General features: G+C 38.0%; 1 protein-coding gene across 1 annotated transcript in view; it reads right to left on the bottom strand.

The window, feature by feature from the left end:
- ACSL4 (acyl-CoA synthetase long chain family member 4) overlaps window positions 1-20,052 on the bottom strand; it is a 70,907-nt gene that overhangs the window by 16,260 nt on the left and 34,595 nt on the right. The window contains exons 3-12 of the mRNA XM_024748589.1: window positions 18,517-18,628; window positions 16,817-17,347; window positions 16,401-16,578; window positions 15,894-16,003; window positions 15,638-15,776; window positions 11,860-12,010; window positions 11,591-11,714; window positions 10,439-10,510; window positions 3,165-3,304; window positions 2,192-2,375 (exon numbers count right to left, since the gene is read on the bottom strand). Coding sequence (XP_024604357.1) covers window positions 2,192-2,375; window positions 3,165-3,304; window positions 10,439-10,510; window positions 11,591-11,714; window positions 11,860-12,010; window positions 15,638-15,776; window positions 15,894-16,003; window positions 16,401-16,578; window positions 16,817-17,167 — 1,449 coding nt within the window. The 5' untranslated portion in view covers window positions 17,168-17,347; window positions 18,517-18,628. The remainder of the gene's footprint in view (window positions 1-2,191; window positions 2,376-3,164; window positions 3,305-10,438; window positions 10,511-11,590; window positions 11,715-11,859; window positions 12,011-15,637; window positions 15,777-15,893; window positions 16,004-16,400; window positions 16,579-16,816; window positions 17,348-18,516; window positions 18,629-20,052) is intronic.

The raw sequence follows: 20,052 nt of genomic DNA, 5'->3' as shown, positions 1-20,052 counted from the left end.
AAGAGCAACAAAGATATTAATTAGTGAAACACATTTCAGACTCCCACTAATGTGATTACAGGAATATTAAAGTTGGAGCCAGATTCTGAAAGATGACAAAAGAAGAGGCCATAGCGAGAGGAATGCAAAGCGTGACCATTTTTCAATAATTCAGCTTCATTTTTCAAAATTTATTTATTTTTGGCCACACCGCACAATGTGTGGGATCTTAGTTCCCCGACCAGGGATCGAACCCGTGCCCCCTGCAGTGGAAGCATGGAGTCTTACCCACTGGACCGCCAGGGAAGTCCCTTCAGCTTCATTTTAACAGTGTAATTGATTTCAATGTTGGTACACCATTTTGGCTTCTCATGGCTACATTTCAGATAATTAAGTATAAAAATCTGTTAAGGGAGGAGAGCTGGCTCCACCATTATCTACGTAGGATTCTGGTAAGACAGATTTTGATTGGAAGTCCTCCTCTACAACTCACTGATTGGATGTATAAATTGGACAAGTTACTTAACTTCTCTAAACCTCCATTTCCTCATCTATATAAAAGGGGATAATAACAGAACCCATTTCATATAGGGATATGCTGTGAGGGTTAAATGAGATGATTCGTAGACGTGCTTAACACTTCTTGGCAAAAAACAAAGTGTTCAATAAATGTCAGCGGCTATCATCCAACGTGATGATGATGATGATATTATCCTTTTGTAGTTTGTGATTATTGCTCGCAGTAATCAAGTATTTATGGACAACCTATTATGTACCTAGCGTTATATTAAACATTGTGAGGAAAACACATTAAAGGTAAGGAGACCCTGCCCTCAATGAGCTTACGAACAAACTACCTGGAGAGAAAAGCACGTGAAATAATTAGAGCACTTTTAAATACTAAACTGCATGGTACTGATGGTGAGAACAATAGCACCTTGGAGACTAGAAAGATCAATGTAAGATGAAATGTCTGGGAAACACTTAACTGAAGAGTTGCACATGAGAAGATGGCTGCGACCAGATAGCAAAAAGGGCATTGCAAGAGAAGGGAACAGGGCTTCCCTGGTGGCGCAGTGGTTGGGAGTCCGCCTGCCGATGCAGTAAAAAAAAAAAAAAAAAAAAAAAAAAAAAAAAAATGTAAAAGAGAAGGGAACAGAAAATACAAGAGAGAGTAAGAAGATTGGCTTATTTGGAAACAAGAATCCTGGTGTGTACACAGGTGGCACATAATGATGAAGAGGTACAATGGTGCCAGGTGAGAGACGTCTTGAAAGCTACGTTCACCAGGTATGAAGTAGTGTTTGAGGTGGATGTGTCTAACAGAAGAACAGAGGATGAATCAGAAGCAATGTAATAGAGGCAGACACAGCAGCTGAAAGGCTGTTACCACAGGGCAGTGTGAAGTAATAAAAGGTTAGATGCCAAAGGTGGCAGGCAGTGGAGGGAGCAATCCCATGAAAAAGTGGGAAGATCTGGTGAAAGTTAAAGATATTAAAAATAAACAATCAGATGACTTCAAAGCTAATGCCCTGAATGATTTTAAGGATGGTAATAACACTGTCAAAACAATTTGGCAATGGAAAGATGGTTTTGGAGAATGGCATTGACTTTGGACATAAGTTTAAAGTGAAAGTGAGATAGTAAAATGATTACTATACCGCATTGTTTCACAACCTAGGGTGATTTGCCCCTTAAGGGATATTTGGTAACATCTAAAGATATAATTCACTGTCATATTATCTGGCAGCTATCTAGGGGCTAAACATCCTACAATGTGCAGGAGAGCTCCCAACAATAAAGAATTATCTGGTTCAAAATTTCAGCAGTGCTGAAGTTGAGAAACCCTGCTATAGGCTGTTGAAAACAACAGAAAGCAAACAAGAAGTCAGGGCAGGAATATAGATTCGAGAGGGAACACAAAAGTGATACCTTATTCCAAGAGTGCAGTTCTCCGAGGAAGTGATCATTTAGAGAAAGAAGATTACAAGACCAGGGTGACAGAACTTTCAGGACTGACAATGTGTCATAAGTATTTACGAGGCTTAAAAATAAAGGGTACACATGACTCAACTACAAGTTTCTAAAACTAAAATATGTAGATTTTCATTGAATCTGATTATTACTTAAGAGGTATAAAGTCACCATGGTTCCCAAAGGCAATGCAAACTGGCCTTACCAGTAGAAATTAACATAATTATTTGCCCCATTAAAAATGCTTACCTTCAGTAACTGTGCCAGCACCACACGATTCTGTCAGTCCATAACCCTGACCAACCGGGCAACAGAAGCAGACATTCATGAATCGTTGTGTCTGCGGAGACAGGGGTGCTCCACCAGACAGCATCATACGGACATTCCCTCCTAGCAGAGCCTTCACCTTTTTAAATAGTATCCTTGATAAAAGGGGTGATAAATGATTTTAATATATGCACAGATTATTCTTGGTGACACACTAATTTATAGGCTCTGGAAAAGATTTCTCAACTTTGGTTGAACACCTATATTTCAGGACCGTTGTGATAATGAGAGGTGAACAAAGCAACAACTAGTAACACACTGAAAAAAATGCCAGAAGAACTCTTAAAAAGGCAAAAAGAAAAAGGTATGGTGTCAGGAAACTACTTTGACACACAGTAAATGAAAGAAAAGGATGACGTCAAAGGAAAAAATGTAAAGTTACCTTTGGAACATTTAGTCATCTATCTTATTTCCTTTCCAGTGAAAAATGTTTCCCCATCTCAACTCCCCAGCACCACATTTAAAATAACCGTTATATTCATACACTTAATATGCTATTTTATGAATACAATAAATCAGAAACCTTCACGCCAAATAAATCTTGAAAATCACTTTCTTGAGTTAGAAATGGCATTTTTTAAACTCAACTGTCTTGACACAAAAGTCTACTCTAGTTTTTCTTCATGAGACCAAATATTATAATTAGCTCTTAAATATGTACTCAATTATTAAAATTTGTTAATTTGCCAAGATCAGAGTTCAAGGTCCTCTGCTTGCTATATAAGCAATGAGGCTTAGAAGTGAATAAAAGAGAAATTCAACGTTATGATCATGGTGGTGATGCTCAAACTAAATTAACTTGTCATTTACTTACTCATCTTCCCGATGTAAAAACACAAAAAGATTTAAAGGCTCAAACTACAGAGTCTATGAGATATACTTACAGATTGCAAAGCGGTGCATCATATCCCTTTTTGATCTGTTCCAATTTGTAATCATACCCTATCTTGAACAGAGTTTTCTGGATATAATTCATCTCTTGGACTTTGCTCATAACATTCTTATAAATTCTATCCATGATTTCCTAAAAGGCAAGCAACATATTAAATAAACTGAAAAGAACTACACCAACACCGAGACAGTCTTAGTCGAAAACACCTTATTTACAATATCTTAGGTAAAAGTCTTTAGTAGAATGGAAATATTTATTATATCGTAGGATTAATTTCACTAACTTGTTCACTATTTCAAAAACACTAAGGACAAGTATAGGGGTTTCTTCAGTTCGACACACTAAGTTTATCTAAAATTTTTTAAAAATTGACTGGAGAATAAACAGTTCATTCACCTATCACATAAAGATAATTTTTTAAAAAATTCTTTTCTTCAAATATATTCACTTACTCTCAAATAGCACTAAAACATCCAACTATGTTGAATCTAATCCTGATGTTTTTCTTACTACTACCTTGTGACTCTTACAGCCTGGCAGAGAGTTTTACAGTTTCTTAAAATTCTTATGTCCCTATAATTTAGGCATTTCTATTCCATTTTAATAGAAGCTAAGATAACAACAACAAAAATAGGATTCTTTTTCACAGCTCCTTGGAAAATTAGACGTAGGACTAGGTTTGGGATATACTGACTCCCAAGCTAATACGTGCAAAACAGAAAACAAAAAAACACCAAACAAACCAATAAAAGCCCCAACTATCACTAAATGATGTTTTCTTGGCATTACTTAGCACAAATTAACAAGAGTTATTGCATAAAACACACCTATTTATAAATACCTAGTTTTAAATATTTAAAATAGCAATTAATGTAAATTCAGTTGTGCTACAATGAATAACTCTATGGATGGCTCTTTCAATATTAGAACAGAGTCATTCGCAAATGAGGACAGCAGAACCAGCCCTTGCATTATGCTAAGTGAAATAAGTCAGACAGAAAAAGACAAATACTACATGATCTCACTCACATGCGAAACCTAAAAAAGATGAATTCATAGGCAAGAGAGAGTAAATTGGTGGTTGGCCAGGTCTAGGGGGTGGGGGAAATGGGGAGATGTTGGTCAAAGGGTACAAACTTCCAGGTGAGTAAGTCTAGAGATCTAATGTACAGCATGGTGACTACACTTAACAAGACTGTATCATATACCTGAAAGTTGGTAAAACAATAGATCTTAACTGTTCTCATCATAAACACACAAATAGTAACTATGTGAGGTGGTAAATGTGTTGATTAACATTACTGTGGTAATCCTTCCACAATATATATGTATATCAAATCATCACACTGTACACCTTAAGCTGACACAATGCTACGTGTCAATTATATGTCAATAAAGCTGCGGGGGGTGGTGCATGGTACAGTGTTGTTTTCTACATTTCCACAAAAGGTATCACTGCTGGCTAACTGAAATCTTTGTTTATATCTGTGACTGAGAAATCCCAGAAGTTCCCTAAAAGGACTTCAACATCCTATAACTATCCTGCTTTAAAAAGTGTATGGAAACCAGACAAGGATGTCACAAAGAAAGAAACCTACAGGCCAATATCACTGATGAACATAGACGCAAAACTCCTCAACAAAATACTAGCAAACAGAATCCAACAGCACGTTAAAAGGATCATACACCTGATCAAGAGGGGTTTATCCCAGGAATGCAAGGATTCTTCATTCAATATACACAAATCAATCGATGTGATGTACCATATTAACAAATTGAAGAAGAAAAACCATATGATCAACTCAATAGATGCAGAGAAAGCTTTCGACAAAATTCAGCACCCATTTATGATAAAAAAAAAACCTCCAGAAAGTAGGCATAGAGGGAACTTACCTCAACACAATAAAGGCCATATATCACAAACCCACAGCCAACATCCTTCTCAATGGTGAAAACCTGAAACCATTTCCTCTATGATCAGGAACAAGACAAGGTTGTCCACTCTCACCACTATTATTCAACATAGTTTTGGAAGTTTTAGCCACAGTAATCAGAGAAGAAAAAGAAATAAAAGGAATCCAAATCAGAAAAGAAGTAAAGCTGTCACTGTTTGCAGATGACACGATACTATACTACATAGAGAATCCTAAACATGCTACCAGAAAACTACTAGAGCTAATCAACGAATTTGGTAAAGTAGCAGGATACAAAATTAATGCACAGAAATCTCTGGCATTCCTATACACGAAGGATGAAAAATCTGAAAGAAAAATTAAGGGAACACTCCCATTTACCACTGCAACAAAAAGAATAAAATACCTAGGAATAAACCTCCCTAAGGAGACAAAAGACCTGTATGCAGAAAACTGTAAGACACTGATGAAAGAAATTAAAGATGATAGAAACAGATGGAGAGATACACCATATTCTTGGATTGGAAGAATCAACATTGTGAAAATGACTATACTACTAAACAAAAAAACACCAAACAAACCAATAAAAGCCCCAACTATCACTAAATGATGTTTTCTTGGCATTACTTAGCACAAATTAACAAGAGTTATTGCATAAAACACACCTATTTATAAATACCTAGTTTTAAATATTTAAAATAGCAATTAATGTAAATTCAGTTGTGCTACAATGAATAACTCTATGGATGGCTCTTTCAATATTAGAACAGAGTCATTCGCAAATGAGGACAGCAGAACCAGCCCTTGCATTATGCTAAGTGAAATAAGTCAGACAGAAAAAGACAAATACTACATGATCTCACTCACATGCGAAACCTAAAAAAGATGAATTCATAGGCAAGAGAGAGTAAATTGGTGGTTGGCCAGGTCTAGGGGGTGGGGGAAATGGGGAGATGTTGGTCAAAGGGTACAAACTTCCAGGTGAGTAAGTCTAGAGATCTAATGTACAGCATGGTGACTACACTTAACAAGACTGTATCATATACCTGAAAGTTGGTAAAACAATAGATCTTAACTGTTCTCATCATAAACACACAAATAGTAACTATGTGAGGTGGTAAATGTGTTGATTAACATTACTGTGGTAATCCTTCCACAATATATATGTATATCAAATCATCACACTGTACACCTTAAGCTGACACAATGCTACGTGTCAATTATATGTCAATAAAGCTGCGGGGGGTGGTGCATGGTACAGTGTTGTTTTCTACATTTCCACAAAAGGTATCACTGCTGGCTAACTGAAATCTTTGTTTATATCTGTGACTGAGAAATCCCAGAAGTTCCCTAAAAGGACTTCAACATCCTATAACTATCCTGCTTTAAAAAGTGTATGGAAACCAGACAAGGATGTCACAAAGAAAGAAACCTACAGGCCAATATCACTGATGAACATAGACGCAAAACTCCTCAACAAAATACTAGCAAACAGAATCCAACAGCACGTTAAAAGGATCATACACCTGATCAAGAGGGGTTTATCCCAGGAATGCAAGGATTCTTCATTCAATATACACAAATCAATCGATGTGATGTACCATATTAACAAATTGAAGAAGAAAAACCATATGATCAACTCAATAGATGCAGAGAAAGCTTTCGACAAAATTCAGCACCCATTTATGATAAAAAAAAAACCTCCAGAAAGTAGGCATAGAGGGAACTTACCTCAACACAATAAAGGCCATATATCACAAACCCACAGCCAACATCCTTCTCAATGGTGAAAACCTGAAACCATTTCCTCTATGATCAGGAACAAGACAAGGTTGTCCACTCTCACCACTATTATTCAACATAGTTTTGGAAGTTTTAGCCACAGTAATCAGAGAAGAAAAAGAAATAAAAGGAATCCAAATCAGAAAAGAAGTAAAGCTGTCACTGTTTGCAGATGACACGATACTATACTACATAGAGAATCCTAAACATGCTACCAGAAAACTACTAGAGCTAATCAACGAATTTGGTAAAGTAGCAGGATACAAAATTAATGCACAGAAATCTCTGGCATTCCTATACACGAAGGATGAAAAATCTGAAAGAATGGGAGAAAGTATTTGCAGATGAAGCAACTGACAAAGGATTAATCTGCAAAATATATAAGCAGCTCATGCAGCTCAATATCAAAAAAACAAACCCAATCCAAAAACGGGCAGGGACCTAAGTAGATATTTCTCCAGAGAAGATATACAGATTGCCAACAAACACATGAAAGGATGCTCAACATCACTAACCATTAGAGAAATGCAAATCAAAACTACAATGAGGTATCACCTCACATTGGTCAGAATGACCACCATCAAAAAATCTACAAACAATCAATGCTAGAGAGGGTCTGGAGAAAGGGAACCCTCTTGCACTGTTGGTGGGAATGTAAATTGATACAGCCACTATGGAGAACAGTATGGAGGTTCCTTTAAAAATAAAACTACCATACGACCCAGCAATCCCACTATTGGGCACATACCCTGAGAAAACCATCATTCAAAAAGAGCCATGTACCACAGTGTTCATTGCAGCTCTATTTACAGTAACCAGGACAGTAGCAACCTAAGTGTCCATCGACAGATGAACGGATAAAGAAGATTTGGTACGTATATACAATGGAATACTACTCAGCCATAAAAAGAAACGAAATTGAGTTATTTGTAGCGAGGTGGATGGACCTAGAGTCTGCCATATGGAGTGAAGCAAGTCAGAAAGAGAAAAACAAACACCGTATGCTAACACATATACATGGAATCCAAAAAATAAACAAAAAAGTGGTCATGAAGAACCTAGGGGCAGGACAGGAATAAAGACTCAGACATAGAGAATGGACTTGAGGACACGGGGAGGGAGAAGGGTAGGCTGGGACAAAGTGAGAGAGTGGCATGGACATATATACACTACCAAATGGAAAACAGATAGCTAGTGGGAAGCAGCCGCATAGCACAAGGAGATCAGCTCGGTGCTTTGTGACCACCTAGAGGGGTGGGATAGGGAGCGTGGGAGGGAGATGCAAGAGGGAGGGGATGTGGAGATATATGTATATGTATAGCTGATTCACTTTGTTATACAGGAGAAACTAACACAACATCGCGAAGCAATTATACTCCAATAAAGATGTTAAAAGAAAAGTGTATGGTATGCAAATGTCAAATCATGTAGAACACCCGGAACTAATGTAATATTATACATCAACTATACTTCAATTTAAAAAATCACCCCGAAAGGAAATAAATAAATTGTACCATGTGTACCCTACCAATAAATCATGTGTATGTCATTTTTTTAAAGAAAGTATGTTGGGTGGAAGAGAGCATATGGGAGTGAGACAGATGTGTGAGAACCACTTCCAGCGCTCCTTCCTATACTATACACCAATCACAGGCACAGAAAGGGCTTAATGAGTAAGGAACACAACACAGCTGCAGCAAGTTGGCAGGGTTTATTGTTAGCACATTCAGTCACCCTTTACCTCGACCTAACATTGCATGACGTTCGGCGGAGTCACTGCTTATCAGCAGCGATTTAGTCTGAATTCTCACACCGTGAATATGTGACCATCACAATACTAAATGGATCTTTTATTCTGACTCAGGAAAGAAACAAACTCAGAAGATAGAATCTATCAAAAACAATTGTCAATAATAAGATTTTTTAAAGGCCTATTTACAGACGAGTGGGAGGAGCTAAGGGAGCCAATAAGGCTTGGTGAAGCATCAATGGACTAGCAACACAGGAGGCCATTTACTATTCCTAGGTCTGAAGAAATAAGAGGAGAGAAGTATTACTGGACCCTGGTAGAGGATGGTAACCATGGGAAAGACCTGGTTAGAGCCAACAGGAAAGAGACTGTCCAATGAGCACCTGGCAACAAGTGCCAAAAATCGCAGCCCAGCAGGGAGAGGCAAAGGCAGTAAGTATGCAGACCTCTCTCCCTGCCCTCTGAACTTTCATGAGCGCCAACAAGTGGCTACGCCCCACCAGAAATCAGAAGGCAAGCAAGTCCTCCTGGTAATTCATCCACAGAACTTAGCCCTTCCCGCTCCCTAATTATGTTCTCTGATACTGTTTCCTAGGAACTCCTGGGTAATAAATCCAACACATTGCTCTCCAAAACAAAACGCAATCCTAAATAGACAGCCATAGTGGTTAAGAAGTCTCTGAGATCAGACTACTAAGAGTTCAAGCTTTAATGACCACCTATGGGCTCTGTGACCTTTGGCAAGTTTTTTTTTTCTGTATAAAATGGGGACAACAGGACCCACCTAGCAGAGTCTTAGGGGGGATTGAGTGAGATGATCCATCTAAAGCACTTTGGCACAGTGTCTAGAACATACTTAAGTACTATGGTACCTATTATCACCATTGTATTATGCTTTTAATCAGAAGCCTCTCCTTTTAGTTTGTCAACTTGCTGAATTCTATGGCACCTGGAAATAAAAAAGCAAAGGCTACACTGATCTGTTCTAATTCTTTCGTTATTTGGTAATTTCGTAATTAGAAGCTAAGAAAAAATTATCTTCCATCTGTAATTCTTAGAAAAAACTGAACACTTCATTGTGTAATCGCAGGCTTTCCGTGTGCAAAAACAATTCTTTGAAAGATACTGGGATAAGATGTAAAGTCTGATCATGATACAAGCAGTGGTGATACTCCCACTGGAGTTTCAGAAGCCTAAAGCGCTAGAATATATTTCATTATACAAGTTAGAAACACTGTGTTAAATATCTCATAATTTATCATTATAAGGCTATAAAATGTAACATCTTATTTTTATAAAAGGCGATATTTCACATAAGGATTTTGAATATCTAGAATTCAACTTTTTTCTCTGGGAGTTCTCTCAAATGACAGTTTCCTTACTCTTTCTTAGCCACCATAAGGGTCAGGAGGCTTGGATTCTAGAATCAGCTCTGCCATGAATCAGCTCTGCAACCTTGGGTACACTGCCCCAGTTCTCTAGGATGGCCTAGGTTGCCTCACTTTTGAATGAAGTCATTAAACAAAATGATCTTTAGAGTGCATTCTACCTTTAAAATATTATGACCAATTCCCAGACTAGGTAATTTGAGCTAGGTCAGTTTCATCGCTTAATTTTCAAGAATTGGCAAACCCTAACAGGCATACACTTCAGAAGTTTGCCATTTCATCTTTTCCCAGTGCTTAGCTAAGATTTTAAGGGACACGTTTGGCCATAATTTCCCCAAAGTAAAATTATTTTAAAATGTAGAAAAATACCTAAGAGTGTTACTTTTTTACAAGTCCAAGTGTAGGCAGTGAATAACATACATTCTGTACTCACCGGGACAGCTGCCATGAGTGAAGGCTTCAGTACAGTACAGTCTCCTTTGCTTCCCTTTTTAATTTTGCTGGACTAGAGTAAAGAAAAAGTAAATAGGATCAAGGAAAGAAACTTTCAGCAGAAAATGTTATAATTCAAGTATTAACAAGAGCAAACATAATGTCTATTTAGGTCTTCTGCCCATTTTTGGATTGGGTTGTTTGTTTGATATTGAGCCGCATGAGCTGCTTGTAAATTTTGGAGATCAATCCTTTGTCAGTTGCTTCATCTGCAAATATTTTCTCCCATTCTGAGGGTTGTCTTTTCGTCTTGTTTACGGTTTCCTTTGCTGTGCAAAAGCTTTGAAGTTTCATTAGGTCCCATTTGTTTATTTTTGTTTTTATTTCCATTTCTCTAAGAGGTGGGTCAAAAAGGATCTTGCTGTGATTTATGTCATAGAGTGTTCTGCCTATGTTTTCCTCTAAGAGTTTGATAGTGTCTGGCCCTACCATTAGGGCAAAGACAAACATTTACACATGGAATATTATCTCTACTGCTCTGTGAGTTATCTGTTCCAACTAACGTAACCTACAAGTCTGAGGTATGAGTGCATAAGTGCTTTATGATGTAGATTATTTCTTCTAGCACATTTCAGCCTTTCTTAGAGGAGAAACTCTGATCCAGGATAAAAGAAAATGGGATATCTTGGTAAACTGAGCATTTTTATTAATAACATATCACACATAGCACAGACCATCCATTTTCAAACAAAAACAAAAACAAAAAGCAAAAAACTTCAACTAAGGTAGATAAAGCACTGAAACAAGCCTGAAGATAATTTTAACTTTCTTTGATTAGCCAAAAGGCAAAGCCACATCTCAAAGTCACCACTATGAACATCAACTAACATCACACAGAAATACTAATTTGATAACATTTTGGCTGACAGAATACTGAAGACAATGGAAGTAATTATTTGTCTCAAAATAATTTTAAAATATGTAAAATAAAGCAATGCTAACAAATCCTCAAGGTTATTTACTACAGCTGCATACTTTTGAAACCAACGAGAAAGTTTTAGCTGAATTAAAATATATCATGTTTTAGTAATCTGTTCTCAGCCAAACACTGTAACTTAGTATGATCATGCCAATATACTGAAAAGCTTGTCACCTGGTCAGAGAGAGTAAGTGGAGAAGAATATCCAATCCTACAACCATAGGTAAAACAAGATATCTCTGCTGTCAATTCTAGTACATGAGCCAAAGGCAGGTAGCCAATATATGTGTCCTTTGGTCTAAAACAAAGTAAGAGAAACATTTTAGCCATTCTTACAAAGACACAATGAGAAACATCAATGACCTTATCGTTTTAATACAGACTAGAGAATGCCAAACATGAGCTCTGATTTCTAAGAAGAAAGCTGAATAATTCTCTCTTACCCCAGTCCAGGAATTCTCTCACACTGGCCTGTCATTCCAGCTATCAAATTGCTATGATGCATCATCACTCCCTTAGGTCGGCCAGTAGAACCGCTGGTATACATGACGATAGCCAAGTCCGAAGGAGTTGGTCTATTTGGAGGAACGCTTGCTAAATAAATGACAAAGCACCAAAATTTCTCTAGTTTACAAGTCAAATTGCTAAGCAAAGGTAAGACTTTCAGATTTTGGCGTAATGGTAAACTATTTAAAACAAATACTCTCTACTGTTAATCACCACGAAAATGGTTATCAAATTCTGGTTACCTGCAATGAGAATTTCAAACTCAATCTGGCCCATCTTCTGGATGTTTAACCTAATCCCTGTCTGTTCATACCTCTCCACAGTGCTGTTTACAGGGCCTTGTTGTGGAAAGATATCTAAGATTCGGACAATCAGGGAGATAGAGTAGTTTGTGTGAGCTCCTCAAGCCTCCGTTTTCTCATCTCTAAAACGAGACTGTTGGACGAGATTATGGTTCTTAACCACTGGTGGGCATGAGAATCACCTGTGGAACTTAAATAAAATACTATCTCTGGACCCTAGTTCTGAAAATTCTGATTCTATATGTCTGAAATGGATCAAAGGCTCCACAGGTGACACTCGTACACACTCCTGATTGAAAACCACTGGACTTGATTTTCACTCACTCCTGTAGTTAGAATACTTAGTATGTGTCTGGATTGGGGATTCTTTTGCATCTCCCAGAATTAGTGCTTTTTCCCCTATCAGGGCATACCATACTTTGACTCTTTTTAACCAAAATCAGACAGGAATTTTTGGAAACTAAGAAAAAGAGACAGTTTAAAGGGGTTTACAAGCCCTTCATTTCCTACCAAAGGTAATATCTAAACAGTTTCTAAACTTCGTTTCTTCTTGCCCTCTGTCTGCAGGTAGGAACGTTTAATCATAAGGGTCCTGAGCCCCAGTGCCATCTCTGCTTATTGAATGATTGGGGGAGGGAAATAGAGAGGTCTTCCCAACAGAATACAGTCAGCCATCTTGAGCAGGAATCTGCAGGCTTTCTTTGCAAAGGACCTGACAGTAAATATTTTAGGCTTGGAGGGTCATATGGTCTGTGCCCAAACTACCCGACTTTGTTGCTATAGAGTGAAAGGAACCATAGGCAGTTGTTAAACAAATGGATGTGACTGTGTTCCAATCCAACTTCATTTAGAGAAACAGATGCAGGCTGGAGCTTGTTAACCTGTCTGTTAAGAGTTGTGCTTCTCAAACTATCTGCTGTGAGGACCCTTTTTTCCCCTAATAATTGATGGATGGGTGCATTTGTAAAATACGATAAAAATGAATTACTGGAACAACGCAGTTAAAAAGACGTAACATAGAAGCTTAAAATTTTTAGATGAAACAGGCAACAAATTACATTTCAATAAATATAATTAGAATAGTCACACGCAGGGAAAAAGAATTAGAGAACCTGTAAATGTTCCTTGAAAGTATCTTTCAGCCTATTAATAAAGAGAACTGCTGTTACAAGACGTAACTTTTTTTGTCATTCCACGATATTAACTGAACAAAAAGTTGAGTGAAATTTCAATTCCCCGTTTATTAACTGCCTACATGCACACTCTAAACAAACACTGTGTGTGTATATATATATATATATATGTGTGTGTGTGTCAATATTTTAAATTTTAACGTGACATGAATTTGCTTCCAGCTCTTAATCTATCTAACCTAGGCTGGATGGACAACAGTGCTGCCCACAAGAGATAACGTATATCTAAACTGTTCATATAGTTTTTTAATAGCTTTATTGAGGTATAATTGATAATATAAAGAACTGAATATATTAATGTGTACACTTTGATGACTGACCATATACAAACATCTGTGATACAATCACCACAATCAGGGCAACAGGCGTGTCCATCACTTCCCTAAGTTTCCTTGCGTTCCTTTGTTGTTGCTGTTGTTTTGATTTGATCTTTAAGGCGACAGCAACTCTAAGATTCTAACATGCTAAGTTTTAAACAGCACACTGGGGCTTCCACTTTCAAGACAGTGTATTGTGCCAACCCAGTAATCTCCTTTCCTTTCTAGAATACACCAAAATAACGAAGAATCCCCAGGTATATGATCGCAATTAAATAAATAAAAGTTTAATAAGGTTGTTGGATGCTAAAAAATGAGTTTATACTCTGTATGATACTATAATGATAATACATGTCAGTATACATTTGTCCAAACCCGTAGGATGTGTAACACCCAGAGGGATCCCTAATGTGAACTATGGATTTGGGGTGATAATGATGTCAATGTAAGGTCATCAATTGTAACAAACATACTACTCTGGGATGCTGATAATGGGGGACGCTGTGCACGTGTGTACCTTCCCCTCAATTTTGCTGTGAACCTAAAACTGCTCTACAAAATAAACTTTTTTACAAATCAGTTTATAAAATGAATCACATTTATATATACAAGTTAAAATAACCATTTTAAACAGTATGATTTAGTACTGAGATAACCAAAGATAAAGCTATACTTAAATGGGGTGATGTTAGTGCTCCTTAAAGGTATCTACTGTCATAGTTTATAAATCAAGCAAATAGGGACTGCATCCTTCTTCTGATGACTGATGGAAGCGGCAGCAGTAGATATGTCAAGGGTCTTCTCAGGCTAAGCACACAATGTGACACTTCACTTCTTGTCATCATCATAACAACTGTCTACTCAGGTAAAGTATCACCCCAAACATGTGTGTCTTATTAACTGTAGAGATGAGTGGACCAGGTGGGACCTGTGGTCTATCATGCTCTGGCTCACACAAAATTATGAGGACCAATACCCCCCACAGTTTTGTGCCAACAAATCCCTACCAATCAGGACTTCCCAGTCAAGTTTACCGCGATCTTGCAGGGTCAACCTGGTGTTGAGAGATAATTCTCCACGGGTCTCTTGGGTTTCTGTACATCTTGCGAGCAGAGGCACTGACTGTTCCAGGCTGTCTTTGCGAGGATGACTGCACAGTGAACAGCCTTGGAAGACAGAGAAAGTGTCTCCCTCCAGAGCAAAGAGCAGGCATGTTCACTGTCCAGTACAATAAAGATAATATCTTTCCCCAGAGCAAAGGGCAGGCATACTTATGCCTATGATAAAAGACTCGGACTACTCATCTAGTAGAGTATTGTGATCTTCTCATTAAACATGAGAAAGAAAAATATTTCAGTGGAGTACTTCATTTGCTCAACCCTCTGTCCTGATGACCAACTGCCACTTTGATATAAGACACACTTAACTTGTTTCAAATGAAATACCAACTACCGTATCAGTGGTAGAATAAGCCAAGTGTGGTTTTGGCAAACAGCTCTGCAACCTCTGAGACATGATGAAAATCAGCAGCATTAAGCATTAAAAAAAAAAAGTTTACTGAATGGAAGGCCTGAGATCTTTGCCTTACGTGAGTCCAGTTTGGAAGGTTACAGTGGGTTTCTTTGAAAAAAGAGAAGTTTGGCAGCAACTGCCATAGGCCTCAGCCATTTAGTAACATTTCAAATAGTGGTTACCTTTTGGAGGAGAAAGGGAGAGAAAAATCTTCATCGTATATGGTCTTGAGAGTTTTTAAACACTTTCAAAGTTTTCTTATTGAGTTATACAACACTTGTTTTAAATCAGAGAACTTTACAGCTTTCACTTGCATTACTGCTTTTCCTAACCTACTGGAATAACAAGCCTTGAAGAGATTAATACATTTGTTTTAACTGCTTTACTTACAGTTTTCTGGCTTGGATCCCAACTCTTCTACCGATTGCATGCTGTGAATCTCAAATCCTTCAGGGTATTCTGCCTTATTGATCGTCTTATTATCCACATAAATGATACGTTTAACACAGTTAATATCTAACAATGCCGTCTGTTGAGCAGAAAGAAAATCCAGTTATTAAATATGGGTATGCAATAAACTCAATTCTTGAATATTCTCCTATGCTGTCAAACACTGCCATGAATTAAAAGAAAATTTCGTACTTACCTTAAGTTTACTCTCCAGAAGTTCGACACTAGTAATCAGATAGGTAGCCTCAGATTCATTTAACCCGTGAACTACAGCTTCTTTGCCAAGTGTGGCATATAAAGTCACAACTACATAATAAAAAATGAACACAAAAGTTAAATGATAAACATTTCTTAGATACATTATTTAAGTCAACTTTTAATGACAGATATACTCACAGATGCAAAGACATTTTATAATCTCATTTGATTTCATAGTCTCTGCTATTACCCTTCAACCTTGCCTCAAACTTCCTGGTAGTCACAAATCTTTCTTACAAATTTTCGGGATTCTAACTTTTTAAACCTAAAGAAACCCAGAAATACTGGAAGTGCCACAAACTGGGCAAAAATCATCAGTCAATTCAGTTTCTCAAGGCCAATAGGTTCTGGCTGAACACCTGCTTGGAAAACAAGAGGCTCTCAGGACAATTTCACATGTAAGCAAAGCCCACTCTCTCCCCCTCCAAAAACACCAGGCACTTACGAGGAAAGTTGTACTTAAAGCAGGTCTGTGCGGCAATCATCCATTCAGCCCTGGTCTCACAGAAAATGGCAATAGTGCTCTTTGGTTTCAGTCCCAATGCAGCGAGTCCACTACCAAAGTTATTCACTCTGTGGTTCACTTCGAGATAGTTCATCCATTTATAATTCCCAAGAATTAACTGTTAAAGTGAGACATTCTGTAATATTAGCATATGTACTCAAACAAGCAATTAACATACTATTCAAAGTGTAGAACTCTAAAAATACCCTTAAGTGAATTACACAGATGCTGTGAGCACCTTCTGAGAATTAGTTATGGGCACTATAATGGAATGCCAGCATGTTTTAAATGCACTTGATTTATAATAAAGTGTACCTTCCCCTTTAAAAACAATAGGAAGCACAAAAATGCTTTACCTTCTTAAAAACCTTTCCATTTGGCTGCATTTCATTTTCTTCACTTAGGATTTCCCTGGTCCCCAGGCTGTCCTTCTTCCCAAACTTGGATACGGCATGATCGAATAATTTATCCAGGGTGTCTGCTCCAGGGATGTCTATGACAGCTAGTGAGTCGAAGTGCGTGACAGAGCGATACGGACTTCCAGGTTTGTCTGAGGTGGGCTTAGCTTTTATTCTCTTTGCCATAGCGTTTTTCTTCTTGGCATTGGTAAGAAAATACCACGGAATAAATACAAGGGCACTGTATATTGTTATTAACAAGTGGATAGGCAGCAAAATAACGGTGAGCACATTTTGCTTAAGTTTCATAGTGGCAAGGCTTCTAAAATGGTGTTTATTTCTTGTTATTCTTTGGCTTCAGAAAGCCTGATTTTGCTGAAGAAGGCAATAATGGAAGCAGTAGTGAGAGTAGCAGAAGAGTCAAGGCAGTTCAATTTTAATGATACAGACAAGAGTTAGTAATCTTTGGAAGCCGACAATAAAGTACACCTGTAGGCGAAGACAACGAACCAGGCAGAGAGCAGGGAAAACAAAACAAAACAAAAACAAAACAAAAGAGTATTAGCAAGTTGATAGACCATTGATTTAAATACTCAGGTCTTTATTAGTTTCTATAATTGATTTGATACAAGGAAGCGGAAATAACTGGTCTGAAAGACTGGCACTTTCCAGCTTTAATCATTCTGGCCATACATTTTAAATTTAATTTTTATAGGTTTTTAGGTATACTACACATCACTCTGTAAGTCAGTCGTGTAACACTTATAGGGCCTATATGAGTGCAGGCATGTGGTATTTAAGTTTGGCTAAACTTGGGGAGAGTAGTGAATGCCAAATATTGAGGTTTCTCTTAAATATGTATATGTAAACTGGACAGCTTTAAATAGGATTTGGTTTTGTTTCCAAAAGAGAGAAAACTTCTACCAATTTTGGTTTATTTCTCACAGATCAAACCAGAAATATTATTCTGAGTTCTTCTTTAAAATAATTTCTTGGTAATGCTATTCACTACCTCCTATCCCCCAAACTGAAGCAATACAATCATAAAATCATTTCCTACTTGTCCACTTTTGTGCTCAAAATTGCACTAGTTGCCTGGGAGTGGTAGTATTAAGTCCAAAGTAGTGTAAGTCCTGGCCCTTGCTCATTACGAGTTAACACTTGTGAGGCCATCAGCACACAAGATAGGTCCAGTGTTTTCAAACTTTGTTTGCAGGAGAAGGTGTGGCAGCAAAACCATTTCTTCAAATAAACGCTCACGCAGACTTCCCATATATAGACACTACAGTGGAACTGCTCTGGCTGAAGCAGGGATTGGGGGTGCCCAGAGTCCCACCCTGGACTTCCTGGAATCCCACTCCCAAAGTGACCACTGGACCCTTTCCGATGAAAAGCCTGTGGAAATACCCAAGTGCTACGGTGTGCACTGCAAGCAATAAATGCGATAGCAGTTCAGAGCAAGTGCAAAATGGTCCACCGTTACTAGGGGAGGCTTTGTGGAGATTAGACTTAAGCTGGACCTTATGTCAGGGATCTGGAAACAAAGGAGAAAGAATGGAGGTCATTCTGGGCTGGGGAACCACATGATAAAAGATAAAGACGTAGAAATGAAAGGACTTCGGGAGAGGAGAGACTGCCAAAAAAAAAAGGACACTCACCTGAGTGGGGCACAGAGTACTCGCTGGCTAAACAGGCCACAGTAGTACAGGGTCTGACAAATCAGGCAAAGTAGTTTTGATTTGATTTGATTTGACAGGAAACTGGAGGCCACTGCAGGTCAGAAAAAACAGTGCCAAATGGAAAGGAACTGCAGAAACAGCCTCAGGGAGAATAATGTCTCTCCAGGAACTTGCCTTCAGCTGTGAAAGCTATTTTGGAGAGTGGCAGTGTATTTCAACTACAAAAATTAAAATATTAGTTCACTTTGAGGAGACAAATTGAAGTGCATCCTCCTGCAACTCTTGTGGAAATGGACTACTGACCCCAAGAGAGTTGTGCGTTTTTACACCACACCAACTACTATAAAATGGTTAGCTTAATCCTTAATCCTGCCTCTGCTTTTGTTCATGCTCTTCAACTGAGTGTGGTGAAATGAGCAAGAAACTACAGGTGAAAAGACCTGGGTTTCAGACCCCATCTCTGTCACTGACTGGCGGCTGCGTAACCTTGGGCAAAACAATCTGTCTGAGCTTAGGATCTGACTAGATCGGTAGCCCTTAACTTCCTAGAGGTGATGGGCCCCTTTCAGCATCCAATGAGAACTATGAACCCAGTTCCCCTCAGAAAGATAGGCAAAATGGTATACACAAATTCAGGGGATTCCTGAGTTCCCTGGAATCCATCCATGAACACCAAAGGGTGACACCACCCTTACACTAAAAATTTCTGGCCTAGATGATTTCCTGGGGCCCTTCCAACTTTAATTTTATGATTTACTATACCTAGAAATCGCTTTCTCAGTCTCTTTGACAAGTCTGGTCATTCATTTTTTCAAGACAAGGTACATCAAGTGTCTATCATAGTGCCTGATCCTCAATATGCAAGATTCCCTCTAACAATCCTCTCCTCCATCAGACATTCCATGACTACCCAAATCCTTGATAATCTTTCCTTTTTCTAATTTCCCACATCACTTGAAATGTCTACCACTCATTCTGATCCTTGATTATACCATCATTTTTAAACATCTAAGCACCTAAGTACAGGGCACAGACCAGGAGTTCTCAACCCTATCAAACCCAACACCTCTTTGTTATAACAAATACTTCATAATACTCCTTTATAAACCTTAAAAGACAGTCACAGATGATAGTCTCAGATGATAGTCTACCCACACACACTATTTTTTAAAATAATTCTTTACTGGTAATATAAAGAAGTACTGAAAGGAAATCAATTCAAAATAAATACTTATTTCAATATGTAAATTATCAGGGACAATACCAGAAGTACCACCTCAGGCTCACCCTTGGGGCTGAAGAAGTAGAAGACAGCTTTTGAAGAGCTTACAATCTAGCTAGATTTAAACTGTATTGTATGTGTTCAGTCATTCATGTTGTCACACACACTTAATTTTTTAAACAGATTTGCCTTAAGTCTTGGAGGTAGGGAAACATCTACTTAATCCTCGTAGTACAGAGACACATACACATAAACACACACACACACACACACACACACACACACACACACAC

Source organism: Neophocaena asiaeorientalis, unplaced genomic scaffold (genome assembly GCF_003031525.2).
Source record: "Neophocaena asiaeorientalis asiaeorientalis breed wild unplaced genomic scaffold, Neophocaena_asiaeorientalis_V1.1 scaffold41, whole genome shotgun sequence".
NCBI classification, from domain to species: domain Eukaryota; kingdom Metazoa; phylum Chordata; class Mammalia; order Artiodactyla; family Phocoenidae; genus Neophocaena; species Neophocaena asiaeorientalis.
Note: the sequence above shows the minus strand (reverse complement) of the source record. Positions and strands in the feature narration are given on the sequence as shown.